Below are 13,320 nucleotides of genomic sequence, written 5' to 3'. Positions count from 1 at the left end.
AAGATTTTATTCACTCTTCAAGAAAGGAGAGGGTCATGGTGTGGAGAGACATACCAGCCTACCTTTTTTAAAAATTGAATTTGTTGGGGTGACATTGGTTAATAAAATTATATGGGTTTCAGATATTCAGTTCTGTAATACATCATCTGTACAATGTACTGTGTGTGCACCACCCCAAGTCAAATCTCCTTCCATCACCATTTATCCCTTCTTTATTCTCCTCCACCTCCCCCCATCCTCCTGTCCCCTTTACCTTTTGAATAGCATTTATTCTTTTGTAAAACTTCCCCCTCCCTCTTTAGATTATCACACGGCTAAAAGTTGGATCTTTTGTCTTTTGGTTTGGGATTCAGCTTCTAACTTTGTTATTGGAATGAGTTGAGTTCTCCACCCGCCACTATGTTTTTTCACTAGAGCATTTCTTATACTCTTCATTGTGCTTGTAGGTTCTTAAACATTAGAAACCACAGGAACCAGTACCAGGCTTTGAAGCCTCGATTGCCGCTGGCCAGTATGGATGAGAATGCCATGGATGCTAACATGGATGAACTGTTGGATTTGTGTACTGGAAAATTCACATCTCAGGCTGAAAAAGCTCTGCCCAGGAAAAGCGACAAGAAAGAGAACATGGAAGAACTTCTGAATCTTTGTTCAGGAAAATTCATCTCTCAGGGTAAATATCCAACCAAGTGCATTAGGCTCACCACAGCCAAATAACCTAAGTGTCCTTGAAGAGAAGCCCTTTACTCTTGGGTAAAAATTGACAGAGGACAGGGTGTGATGGATTCTTGCATGTAGATTGGATTCACTGCTTAGCTCCCTGACATTTAGAGCCCTCACTTTCTTAGGGTGGTAAAGTGTAGACTTAAGATTGCTCTTAATATTTGTGCAAAGCTTAGAAAAATGTCTGGTATATAGGAAACTTCATACAAGTCCTAATTTACTATTCCTACTTGTACACCCCTGTCTCCTGATATCCTGCTAGAATCTAAGCTCTGGAAGTTGGGGTCTTTGTTTTGTTCACTACTGTATCCCTGGTGCATGGCACATAGTAATAACTCAATAAGGATTTGTTGAATGAATAAATGAATGAATAGCTGGTGAGGTCTTTTTGGCAAGTGTACCTTAGAACTATATTGAGCTGGTATATCCTTATTTTATTATTTTTAAAGCATTTTTAAAAATTTCTTTTTAGAGAGAGAGGAAGGAAGGGAGAAAGAGGGAGAGAAATATCCACATGCAAGACAAACATCAATCAGTTGCCCCTTGAATACCCCCCAACCAGAGACCTGGCTCACAACCCAGGCATGTGCCCTGACTGGAATTGAACTGCAACCCATCAGTCTGTGGAGCAATGCCCAGGCCACTGAGCCACACCAGTCAGGACAAGCTGGCGTGTCGTTAGATGGCTGGGAAAAGAAGAAAAGGCTGTTATTCCCTGGTTATAAGTCTTGTTCTTTGTTGTGATGTAGATGACTCCACTCCGACTCCATCAGATGTAAATAAGCAGGAGAAGGAGAGCAGCATGGGTGATCCACTGGAAGAAGCACTTGCTCTTTGTTCAGGCTCTTTTCCAACAGACAGGTAAGTCTTGGTGATTGGCAGAAACTTGAGAAGGCCAGGTCTTCTGATAAAATTTTGGAGTCAGGTTCTCTGGGCTTAGCAATAACTGGCTATCTTAGGGGCTTCATATCCTATCTGAGAGCATTGCAGTGGGTCTGGATCTCATATTTACATGTAAGGAAACTATAATTCTTTCATTTAGTTGGTAGAGAACAGAATTTTTAAAAAGGCAAAAATTAGCACATGAAAGTGCTCAACATCACTAATAATTAGGGAAATGCAAATCAAAATCACAATAAAATAGAATCTCACACCCATTAGAATGGCTATTATCAAAAAAAACCCCACAAAAACAAAATAGGGGCCCTGGCTGGTATAGCTCAGTGGGTTGAACACAGGCCTATGAACCAAAAGGTTGCTGGTTCAATCCCCAGTCACATGCCTGAGTTATGGGCCAGGTCCTCAGTAGGGGGCATGTGAGAGGCAACCACACATTGATGTTTCTCTCCCTCTCTTCTTCCTTTCCCCTCTCTCTAAAAATAATAAATAAAATCTTAAAAGAAATAGGAAGTGTTGGGGAGGATATAGAGAAATTGGAATCTTTGTGCTTTGTTTGTAGGAAGGTAAAAATAAGCTGCTGTGAAAAACAAAACAGCAGTTCCTCAAAAAAGTTCAAAACAGAATGTGATTCAGCAGTTCCACTTTTGGGTTTATATACAAAGAAGTGAAAACAGGGACTCACAAATATAGACTCATATATATTTGTATGCACATGTTCATAGCAGCATGCTTTTTAATAGTCAAAAGGTAGAAACAACACCAAGTAGATATAAAATGTGTTGTCTGTATGTATATGCAAATACACCATGGGATATTATTCAGCCTTAAAAAGGAAGGAAATTGTGATAAATGCTACAACGTGGATGAACTGTGAGGATGTTATGCTAAGTGAAAATAAGCCAATCATAAAAATACAAATCCTACAAGATTCCAGTTACATGAAGTACTTATAATAGTAAAATTCATAGAGAAAGTACAATAGAATGATGGTTGCCAGGGGCTGCAGGGAGGGAAGAACAAGGAGCTGTTTAAAGGGTATAGCGTTTCAGTTTTGCAAGCTGAAAACAGTTCTGGAGGTTGGTTGCACAACAGTGTGGATGTACTTAACGCTGTACTCTTAAAAATGCTTAATATGATAAGTTTTATGTTCTGTGTATTATATCACAATTTTTTAAAAATTTTAAAGGCAAGAGATCTTGTTTCCTGTTTCTTAAAGAGATTTTGGTACTAATAAGATATTTTCACTTCTTGTAGTTTGCTTGCAACTGCTTATCTGTTGATTTGTGGATTTTCATTTTAGAGAAGAAGAAGGTGACGAGGAAGAATTTGGAGACTTTCGGCTTGTCCCAAATGATAATGAGTTTGACAGTGATGAGGTGAGTTTGAAGGGAACAAAGTAGCCATAACTGAGCGTTGTGAATTGCTATTGTATGTTTTGTTTTCCCAGTCTGAGTTCTTGAAAATTCTAAGTTTGGCATCTTATCAGAAGCAATTTCCTAGAATGAGATGTTTGGGCAGAAGTTTACAAATCTTGTTTTAATGGAGGACACAGTTTTATTCTGTTTAACTTTGGGTGTGATCCTATATGATTTTGCAGGATGAATGCAATGACTCCGATGATGAAAATGAGGCGCTGGAAGACCACGAAGATGACGATGAAGAAGAGCTCCTGAGGCAGTCTGAGAAGTTGAAAAGGCAAATGTAGGTGTTTTGTCTGTTTCTTCGGTTGCAGAAAGTTCTGACAGTTGCATTGTAGCTTGCCACCTTTTAACCTAAATTTGCTGGTTCTGTTTTTGTTTTTGTGGTTAGCATGGATTAAATAAAATCCATTCACATGTTATCTCTTGAGTATTCAAAGCTGGTCAGTCCTCCTTACATGATTTCTATACTGAACATCTCTAGGTCTTTCTGCTGTTTCTCACATGACATTGTTTCCATACTCTTCACATGCTGGATATTCTCTTTACCTTCAAGTGTGGTCTGACTGCAGCTGTATGTTGTGATACAGCCATATTTCTTGTTCTGGATGCATAACATGCTACTTAGAATGTAGCCAAAGGTCATAAGAGCTGAGTCACTGTAGATCCTGAGGATGTAGTAGTCAACTACAATTCCCTGAATCTTTTTTCCTATGAATTACTGTCATTCCAGGTTTTTCCATCCTAGTTTTGGGCAAAAGACCCCCACTTATTTTTAATTTTAGTTTTTTAATCTTCACCTGAGTATCTGTTTATTATTTTCAGGGGGAGTGGGGGTGAGAGAAACATCGATTGGATGCCTCCCGTATGCACCCTGACTGGGGATCAAACCCTCAACCATTTGGTGTACAGGACAATGCTCCAAGCAACTGAGCCACCCAACCAAGGCTCCATTTATTTTTCAATGTTTTGTTGTACTGACCATGAAAGAAAACCATTTATTTTAGAATAATATTTTATTGATTATGCTATTACAATTGTCCCATTTCCCCCCCTTCATTCCCCTCCACCCTGTACACCCTCTCCCACCCACATCCTCCCCTTTTAGTTCATGTCCATGTGTCATAAGTTCTTTAGCTTCTACATTTCCCATACTGTTCTTGCTCTCCCCCTGTCTATTTTCTACCTACTGTCTGTGCTACTTATTCCCTGTACCTTTCCCCCTCTCTTCTCCTACTTCCCTGTTGCTAACCCTCCATGTGATCTCCATTTTTGTGGTTCTGTTCCTGTTCTTTTTTTCTTTTTTTGCTTAGTTTCTTTTTGTTTTTGTTTTAGGTGTGGTTGTTAATAATTGTCAATTTGCTGTCATTTTATTGTACATGTTTTTTATCTTCTTTTTCTTAGATAAGTCCCTTTAACATTTCACATAATAAGGGCTTGGTGATGATGAAGTCCTTGAACTTGACCTTATCTGAGAAGCACTTTGTCTGCCCTTCCATTCTAAATGAAAGCTTTGCTGTATAGAGCAATCTGGGATGTAGGTCCTTGCCTTTCGTGACTTGGAATACTTCTTTCCAGCCCCTTCTTGCCTGTAAGGTCTCTTTTGAGAAATCAGCTGATAGTCTAATGGAAATTCCTTTGTAGGTTACTCTCTCCTTTTCTCTTGCTACTTTTGAGATTCTCTTCTTATCTTTCATCTTGGCTAATGTAACTATGATGTGCCTTGGTGTGTTCCTCCTTGGGTCCAACTTCTTTGGGACTCTCTGAGCTTCCTGGACTTCCTGGAAGTCTATTTCCTTTACCAGATTGGGGAAATTCTCCTTTATTATTTGTTCAAATAACTTTTCCACTTGTTGCTCTTCCTGTTCCCCTTTTGGTACCCCTATAATTCGGATGTCGGAACGTTTAAAGATGTCCTGCAGGTTCCTAAGCCTCTCTTCATTTTTTAAAAATTCTTGTTTCTTCATTCTTTTCTGTTTGGTTGTTTCTGTCTTCCTTCTGGTCCACTCTGTTGATTAGAGTCCCAATTTCCTTCCCATCACTGTTGGTTCCCTGTGCATTTTGCTTTATTTCACTTAGCGTAGCCTTCATTTTTTCATCTAATTTGTGACCAAATTCAACCAATTCTGTGAGTATCCTGATCACCAGTGCTTTGAACTGTGTATCTGATAGGTTGGCTATCTCTTCATCTTTTAGTTGTATTTGTTCTGGAGGTTTGATCTGTTCTTTCGTTTGGGCCATTTTTTTTTCTTGGTGCACCTGCTACGTATAAGGGGCAGAGCCTTAGGTGTTCACCAGGGCAGGGCAAGCCAGTCGTGGGGTAGTGGCACTGTGGCGCTGTATGTGTGGGAAGGGTCCGAGAGGGAACAATGGCACTTGGTCTGCTCTCTGCTGGATTTCAGTCACTTTTCCCGCTTCCCCTAAGCAAACTGGGCCCTCCTGGTGCTGATTCCTGTGTGTGTGGGCTTGTGTAGGTTCTAGGACCCTGTGGGTCTCTCCAACAAACTCTCCTGAGTTTGTCAAAACTGAGGTGTCAAACACCTGAACCTGCACAAGTGTTTTTAATCGGTGTTTTGAGGCTTTATTTCACCATGCTGGGACACTGGGTTGTGTGGTCTGTCTCGCTCCCCAGTTTCTCCTGGTTTATCTGTGCATGAATATGGGACTGCCAGGTCCACCAGCCCCTCCACAGTCTGTCTGCCCACTGCCCTCCTGTGGGCCCAGGGTCTGCCAGCCACCGCTTGGCTTTTTTTTGTTGTTGGGACCCCTCCTCCCGGCCGCCCAGCTCCGCCCCTCCTACTGGTCTGGATGAATGTTTCTTCTTTAATTCCTTGGTTGTCAGACTTCCATACAGTTCAGTTTTCTGTCAGTACTGGTTGTTTTTTGTTTTTGAATTTTTGTTGTCCTTATTTTGGTTGTGCGAGGAGGCACAGTATGTCTACCTATGCCTCCATCTTGGCTGGAACTCTGTACAATTTTCTGTATGTACAATTTTGCTTCCTTTCCCACTTAGCATATCCATAATCAATTTCCCATAATATTACAAGTTTTATAAAGAACATTTTATTAGGTATTCAATATTTTATTGTATGTGGATGACTTTTTGAATTCACATATAGGATGTCATATTGATCCCTCTTAGATTTATATTATTATTTTTAGCCCATCACTCATTCTGTTAAGATCAGGTTTGGGTTCTAATTTATCACCTGTTGAATTTACTTATCTCGTAAAAATTTTTATTTATTTATTTTTAGAAAGAGGGGATGGGAGGGAGAAAGGGAGAGAAACATCTTTGATCAGTTGCCTCTCACATGCTTCTAACCAGGGACCAGCCTGCAACCCAGGCACATGCCCTAACCAGGAATCAACCCATGACCTTTCAGTTTGTGGTGACACCCAGTCCCCTAAGCCACACCAGTCAGGGCTATCTCACACAGCTTTAGGACATCTATAGATTTTTCTAAGGCATTGGTTCTTCAACCTTATTTAACTGTAGAGTCCATGTGAAATCTTATAAGGAATGACAGCTAGAGGTTGAACTCAGAGAGGATGGATGGGGAGATTGGGAAACTTAGTGGCTAGTACCCCCTGAAGGAATTCCCCATAAACCCTAGGATTTTGAGAAACTCGGCGTTAAAAAAAATAACCTAAGTCTTTGATAAAAATCAGCCTTTGGAAAGCCATCCAATTTCTGCCACTCATGGCCATAGATAATAGGACTTTGAACCCAGAGTGACAGCAGATTTGCTCTCAGTGGGAACTGAAGTCAGAAAAACTAACTAGCAGTGGTTACTAGCTACCAGTAGCTCTGAGCCTCAGTCATGCCTATAACTTGGTGGACTATAAGGGATCCAAGTCTATTTCCTTTCTATACCACTCTGTCTCCTAAAGCTAGTGAGCTTAAATACAAAACAAGATAGATTGAACCTTCTAGCAGGTGTGTTTCAAATGTATAGAGATAGAGATGGCTTTAAAGTCATCAACCTAATCGAATTCAGGCTCTGCTGCCTTCTAGCTGTGCCAGCTTAGGTAAGTTGTCTAGTTTCTGAGCTCTGTTCCTTCAGCTATAAATTGAGTAGAATAATAGTGCTCCCTCCTGAGATAATGCAATGATGTCTGTAAAGCAGTTACTGGCACATACTATTAAGAAATGATAGACTTAAGTATTATCAAAATATATTACTATAAAGTTAAACTTATTATTAGAGGTGGCTCTATGTTCTGCTTTTCTCATTGCTTCCATATTCTTTTTTATTTTTTAAAAAGAGATTTTATTTATTTATTTTTAGAGAGGGGAAGGGAGGGAAAAGAGAGGGAGAGAAGCATCAATGTGTGGTTGCCTCTTGAGTGCCCCTACTGGGGACCTGGCCAGTAACCCAGGCATGTGTCCTGACTGGGAATTGAACCAGCAACCCTTTGGTTCACAGACTAGCACTCAATCCACTGAGCCACATCAGCCAGGGCCCATATTCTTTTTTCTTTTTCTTTTTCTTTTTTATTGATTTTAGTTAGAGAAGGGGAGGGAGGAAAGAGAGAGAGAAACATTGATTTGTTGTTCCACTTATTTGTGCATTCATCAGTGGCTTCTTGTATGTGCCCTGGCTGGAGATCAAACCCGCAACCTTGGCTCATCAACCTTGGCTGATTGGGGCAATGCTCTGACCAACTGAACCACCCAGCCAGGGCCTCATTACTTCCATATTCTGTGCGTATGTTCATTGTTGCACCTTCTGTTCTTCTAAATTATTTTCCAGGAGATTGAAGAAATACCTGGAGGATGAGGCAGAGGTGTCAGGGAGTGATGTGGGAAGTGAAGACGAGTATGATGGGGAAGAGATTAATGAGTATGAAGAAGACGTAATTGATGAAGTACTTCCTTCTGACGAGGAGCTACAGAATCAAGTCAAGAAAATACACATGTCAGTATCCCAACAAGCCCTTCTGAGTAATGGGGTGTGTGTTCATGTGGCCACTAGAGCCAGCAAGAATTGGGCTTGATTTGAACATCATACTTCTGTTGTAGGAAAACAATGTTGGATGATGATAAGCGACAGCTGCGTTTATACCAAGAGAGGTACCTTGCTGATGGGGATCTGCACAGTGATGGTCCTGGACGAATGAGGAAATTCCGATGGAAAAACATAGGTATCTTGGTGATTGCATTTATGTATGTATGTATGTATGTATGTATGTATGTATTTGATTTTGTTTGTTTATAGTGAAAAGGGGGAGGGAGGGAGAAAGAGAAGGAGAGAAACATTGATAAGTTGCCTCTTGCATAACCCACTGGGCACCTGGCCCACAACCCAGGTATGTGCCCTGACCTAGAATCAAACTGGTGACCCTTCGCTCTGTTGAATGACACCCAACCCACTAAGCTGTGTTGGTTGCCTTTTGAAGCGATGATATAATGTGCATGTTTGTCCAGTTTAAAATAACAAGTGGAAATGAAAACCATAGCAGGCTGTTATGGAGGACCTGCTTGTAACCATTATTTTTTATTAGTGGATGAGAAAATTTGTGTCAGTGTATGGTAAGTGATAAAAGAGTTCATTTGTGTCTGTCCAGGCATCCTTTCCTATGGCAGTTGCAGAATGCTGATAGTCTTAACTCTTTGCTTTAGATGATGCTTCGCAGATGGACTTGTTCCACAGAGACTCTGATGATGAACAGATCGAGGAGCAGCTTGATGAGACTGAAGCCAGATGGAGGAAGGAGCGAATTCAACGAGAGCAGTGGCTCCGGGACCAGGTAGGAAGTTTGCAAGAAGTTCATTTCTTTTTGCCCCTAGTGTAAGAGGAGAGGACCTGGACACCTGTCTTGTCACAATGGTTTCAAAAGCTTGGGCAACATATTGCTGTTCTTTTTAATCTTTGAATTTTCTTTTGTGCTTGGAGAAGGTTTACCATGGGCATTTCTTCATGTTTGTCCAAAATCAATTTTTTCTTTCTCCTTTTTTTTTTTTAACTAGGGCAATAAAGGGGTTGCAAAAAGGGAAACAAATGATATCCCAGGTACCTTAGCTTCACAATCCAGGCTATGCCAACTACTTGGGGGAATTGTGGGCTTCTGTTAATGCTGTCTGATTTTTATTTTCAGGCACAGCAGGGGAAAATTGTAACTGAAGAAGAAGAAGAAATTGGGGAAGACAGTCAGTTTATGATGCTGGCCAAGAAAGTTACAGCCAAAGCGCTGCAGAAAAATGGTGAGCTCTCGGTCCTCCTCAGGGTCTGGTTCCCTAGATTGTTAGTGCTGGAGCCTCGGAGGGGACTCTGACCTTCGGGGGCTATTGCAGCTTAGTCATGGGCCTGTGTCTAACATCATCTTAAAGAGGTGTGGAGAGACGTTGGTCTTAGAGCATGATCTGTTGGGCTGTGGGTGTTGTGCTTATGAGCATGGGTAGCTGGTTTTGCTGTATGTTCTGAGACAGTTCAAAGGAGCGAATTCTGGATTTTTTATTTAGTTGCCCAGGATTAAATACCTAAGTGTTAGAGCTGGAATTTGAACCTAGATATATCTGCCTCCAGAGCCGAGGCTCTGAAACACGACTCCACACTCATATCGTTATTTTTTTCTTATTACTGTTAATGATTAGTCAGTGAGTTCTACTTGGTTTCAGTCTTCTTACAGCCACTTGCTATAGTTTCAAGTTACCATTACAAAATAATCAGAGTTCCTGTGGCTTTAGTTTATTGGTTTAGTTAAAGGTCTCTTTGCTTGTTTAGATTTAAAAGTATTCTACCCAGTTTTACCCAGAATAAGGCTCTCTGTCTTTTTTCTTTTTAGCCAATCGTGCTGTGGTTGTTCAAGAATCAGTGTCTTTACTCAGAAATCCTTTTGAAGCCGTCAGACCAGGAAGTGCCCACCAGGTTGGTTGCAGACATTGTTAGCCTGACATCGTGGTCTGCTGTGTTATAATAGCCCAGGTCAAGCTAAGGGCATCCTCTCACTAGGGGATGGAGGTGGCTGCAGGAAATGGAAGTAGATGGCAAAGGGCTCTGCTATTTCTCTTCTACTGAGTGGGGTGGGAATATGCCCCCTCAGCACCTGGGGAGGCAGTGCGAGACCGACTTCCCATTCTTTCTTTGGCCCTTGAAATTTGGTACCAGTGACTCTTCTTTCCTCAGCTGAAGACAGGCTCGCTGCTAAACCAGCCCAAAGCTGTGCTTCAGAAACTGGCTGCCCTCTCTGACCTCAACCCCAGTGCTCCCCGAAATTCAAGAAACTTTGTCTTCCATACTCTTTCTCCTGTCAAGGCTGAGGCAGCAAAGGAATCATCTAAGCCTCAGGTAGGGAATTTGAGAACTGATTCGATGGCTTTCCAGAGCAGAATTAACTAATTAATTAATTTATGTATGTATGTATGTATGTATTTTAAAAATAATGAATTTCTGGCTTAAAGGCTTGTGCTGTGGTGTTAATCTTGTACTCCTCAATAAGGTACAAGGTGATTGCTACCCCCAGTAGGTGATCAGTATTCAAACTTGCCTGGAAAGTTTCTATTTCTTTTCTTTTCTTTTTTCTGTTGTTAATTGTCTGTTTTCTGTTGTTAATTGTCTGTGATTTAACTTTGAGTTGCTGAAGAGCTGATTGACAGTAAGCACTTGTATGAGGGTCTTAAGCTGGCCTGACTCTCTCTCTGCTCTCTAGGTGAGGAGAAAGGGTCCATCCTTCATGAGAACTCCTTCACCTAAGCGCCTCAAAACTGGTGATAGCACTTCAGGACTGAAGCAAAGTATCTTTAGGTTCTTGGAAAGCTAACTCCATCAGCGGTGCCAGCACCTACTTTGAGAACTTCGTGGCATTGAAAGTTGGAATTGAAGCTCACATAGATGATTCTTACCATCCTTCGTAATCAGTGCATTAAGATTGCCAACAGAGATTCCAGTTCTTTCTACTTCCTGGCTCTGGACATCTCTTTCCTTCCCTAGTATTATTTCCTAGGTTGGCCACTAACCTTAACTCTACAGTATTTACAACACTGACTCATGGGACACTTGGGTGAAGACTTCCTTCCTTCATGAAATACTTGATATTTTATCCTAATAGCTTGCTGGGTTGATAACTCTTTGTGAAAGCAGTGATTAGAGGAGGGGGAGGAGGAGGAAAAAGTGTGGCATTTCAGAAACTTACAGAAAACAATGGACGTCAATACCAGCGTGACTCCTTCACACCCCTCGGATCGGTACCAGGGAGACCAGGACTCTGCGAAAGACATAACTTAGACTAGAGGACCCAGGAACCAAATAGTTGGGCTGTTTATTAGTCTTGCCCCTTCCATTTTCCTGTATGCCTCTTACTGAGACAGCCACCAAGTGTCCAGTTAACCTTTGCTTCCTTTATAATAAGGACTCAGACTGGTACCCAAGTTAGAAAGACCTTGGCCCCAGTTTTCTGGCTTATGAGGATGCAGATAAAGGGTTACACCCAGTGTCTGTCCACATGACGTAGCCCATGGGACAGAGACCCCTCTCCTGGGACCAAATTCTCAGTTTGAACCACTGGTGCTCAAGGGTCTCCCTTCTCTTCCTGACAAAAAGAAATATAACCATGATGTATTGCCTTCAACTGGATGGAGTGCATTGACCCAATCAGGCAGAGGGCAACTTAGTACTTCATTACTTATTTTGAGAGAAAACCATCATGAAGTTTAATCAAAACATTGTTAAGAGAATTGCCATCACTCCGGAGTTCCCCCTAAACTACCACGAGGCACTCGCATTTTAGACAGATTTTTTTCAGAACTGAGCACCATTGCTGCTTTGGGTAAAATGTTCCGTGTGAATAGTGTGGTTCCAGTGTCAGGAACTGGACTTGGGAAGGCAGATGAATTGTGCCAATTTTTTATTGACAGGTGGGGAACACGTGGTTTTCTCCAGTTGTTTCTAATACACAGATGCTGACTTTGACCATTTATATTTGTATATTTGTAATCTTGTAATGGGGAAAATGTATATGAAGATGTTTTAACATGTATGTAGGTTTTCAATAAATCTCAATGCCTTGAAGGCAGGAATTTCTGTCCAGATCGAGTGCTCATTTTTAGGTCAGCGCCTGCCTAATGTTGAGGAACGTTTTGTTTTCAGGGTGTCTCTGAGGGAAGCCCTCTGGGTCTCGAGTGAGAGGCTGCTGCACTTGGCCCTCACTGGCCTCTCAACTTCAGTGACTTGATAAGTTAACTTGCTAAATGGTTTGGGTTCAGTGCAGGTGAGGAGAGCTTCCATAAATGGTACCTCTGTACAGCCCTTTGACAGCCATAGGTCCAAGGTGAGAGTTATTACCCCTTCCTTTCAGATCCCCCATTTACATCTGTAAAATGAGGATGGCAATTCATGCTTGTCTGAGTTGTCATGAAGCTGAAGTTGGAAAATGGATGTGAGTACATTATGTCGTGTAAATTGCCAGTGTCACAACTGCAGCAGCATGTTTTGTGGACCACTTCCTAAACGCCTGTTGTCTCGTAAGATTCTCAAACTTAACATCTTTAAAACTGTGACTTTCCCCCTAAAAACCTGCTCTTCCTCCTGTGTTTCCTGTTTCATCCACATACCCAGTCACTCGGGCTGGAAACGTGAAAGCCATTCTTTTTCATTTCATTTTACTTCTTCAGATCTGAATTGAAAAGATTTTCTTTCTTTGTTGTTGAGGTATAACATTATATTAGTTTTTCAGGTGTACAACATAATGATTTTATAAGTGAGCAAACCAGAGCCTGTCCATGCATTACCTTGATACGCGACCCAACAATTAGTGTTGAAGGAAACAAGTTTTTATTTACAGGATTCCAACTGCTGATAGGGAAGGGGTGCTGGGAGCACTTCTGCTCTGAGCCCTGTTCTCCCATGAGACTTAGCACTTCACTTGCTCCCCATCAGGCTATGAGCCAAAGACATGCCCAGAAGTTCCCATATTCTTAACTATTCTTACGGCGGCTGTGCAAACGGTTCTCCATCCCCTCTGGAAGATGCTCTTGTGGGTTTCAGAGTTGCCATCCTCTCACTGCCACTCTCCACTTCAGGATGTGGGGTATGCTGTCCTCAGCTTCCATGTAGTAGTCCAGGAAACATGCTGTGTTACACTGGATCATGGTGGAGCCCAGGGAAGCACACATCCCAAGAGAGTGGCTTTTCTGTGTCCTTCAGAGAATCAGAAGTCTACATTTCTGGTCACAGCTCAGTTCCAAAGCATCTCCTGCCAACCCATGCTTGGTCAGGCAGGTTCCCGCACAGCTCCATCAGCTCTCTCCTCACAGCCTTCCCTCGGCCCATGTGGCTGC

The 13,320-nt window shown here is 41.8% G+C and overlaps 1 protein-coding gene across 1 annotated transcript in view; it reads left to right on the top strand.

Annotated features, from left to right (window-relative positions):
• CLSPN (claspin) overlaps positions 1-12,060 on the top strand; it is a 31,224-nt gene extending 19,164 nt beyond the window's left edge. Inside the window, exons 15-25 of the mRNA XM_045859896.1 lie at positions 447-673; positions 1,473-1,584; positions 2,924-2,999; positions 3,221-3,324; positions 7,799-7,963; positions 8,068-8,189; positions 8,668-8,795; positions 9,144-9,249; positions 9,831-9,913; positions 10,172-10,333; positions 10,695-12,060. Of these exons, the coding sequence (XP_045715852.1) occupies positions 447-673; positions 1,473-1,584; positions 2,924-2,999; positions 3,221-3,324; positions 7,799-7,963; positions 8,068-8,189; positions 8,668-8,795; positions 9,144-9,249; positions 9,831-9,913; positions 10,172-10,333; positions 10,695-10,805 (1,396 nt within the window). The 3' untranslated portion in view covers positions 10,806-12,060. The remainder of the gene's footprint in view (positions 1-446; positions 674-1,472; positions 1,585-2,923; positions 3,000-3,220; positions 3,325-7,798; positions 7,964-8,067; positions 8,190-8,667; positions 8,796-9,143; positions 9,250-9,830; positions 9,914-10,171; positions 10,334-10,694) is intronic.
• Positions 12,061-13,320: the final 1,260 nt, after the last annotated feature.

The sequence above is a fragment of the Phyllostomus hastatus genome, unplaced genomic scaffold (assembly GCF_019186645.2).
Source record: "Phyllostomus hastatus isolate PE091 unplaced genomic scaffold, TTU_PhHast_1.1 phas_scaffold_182, whole genome shotgun sequence".
Lineage (NCBI taxonomy): Eukaryota > Metazoa > Chordata > Mammalia > Chiroptera > Phyllostomidae > Phyllostomus > Phyllostomus hastatus.
This window is presented reverse-complemented; position numbering and strand designations above follow the sequence as displayed.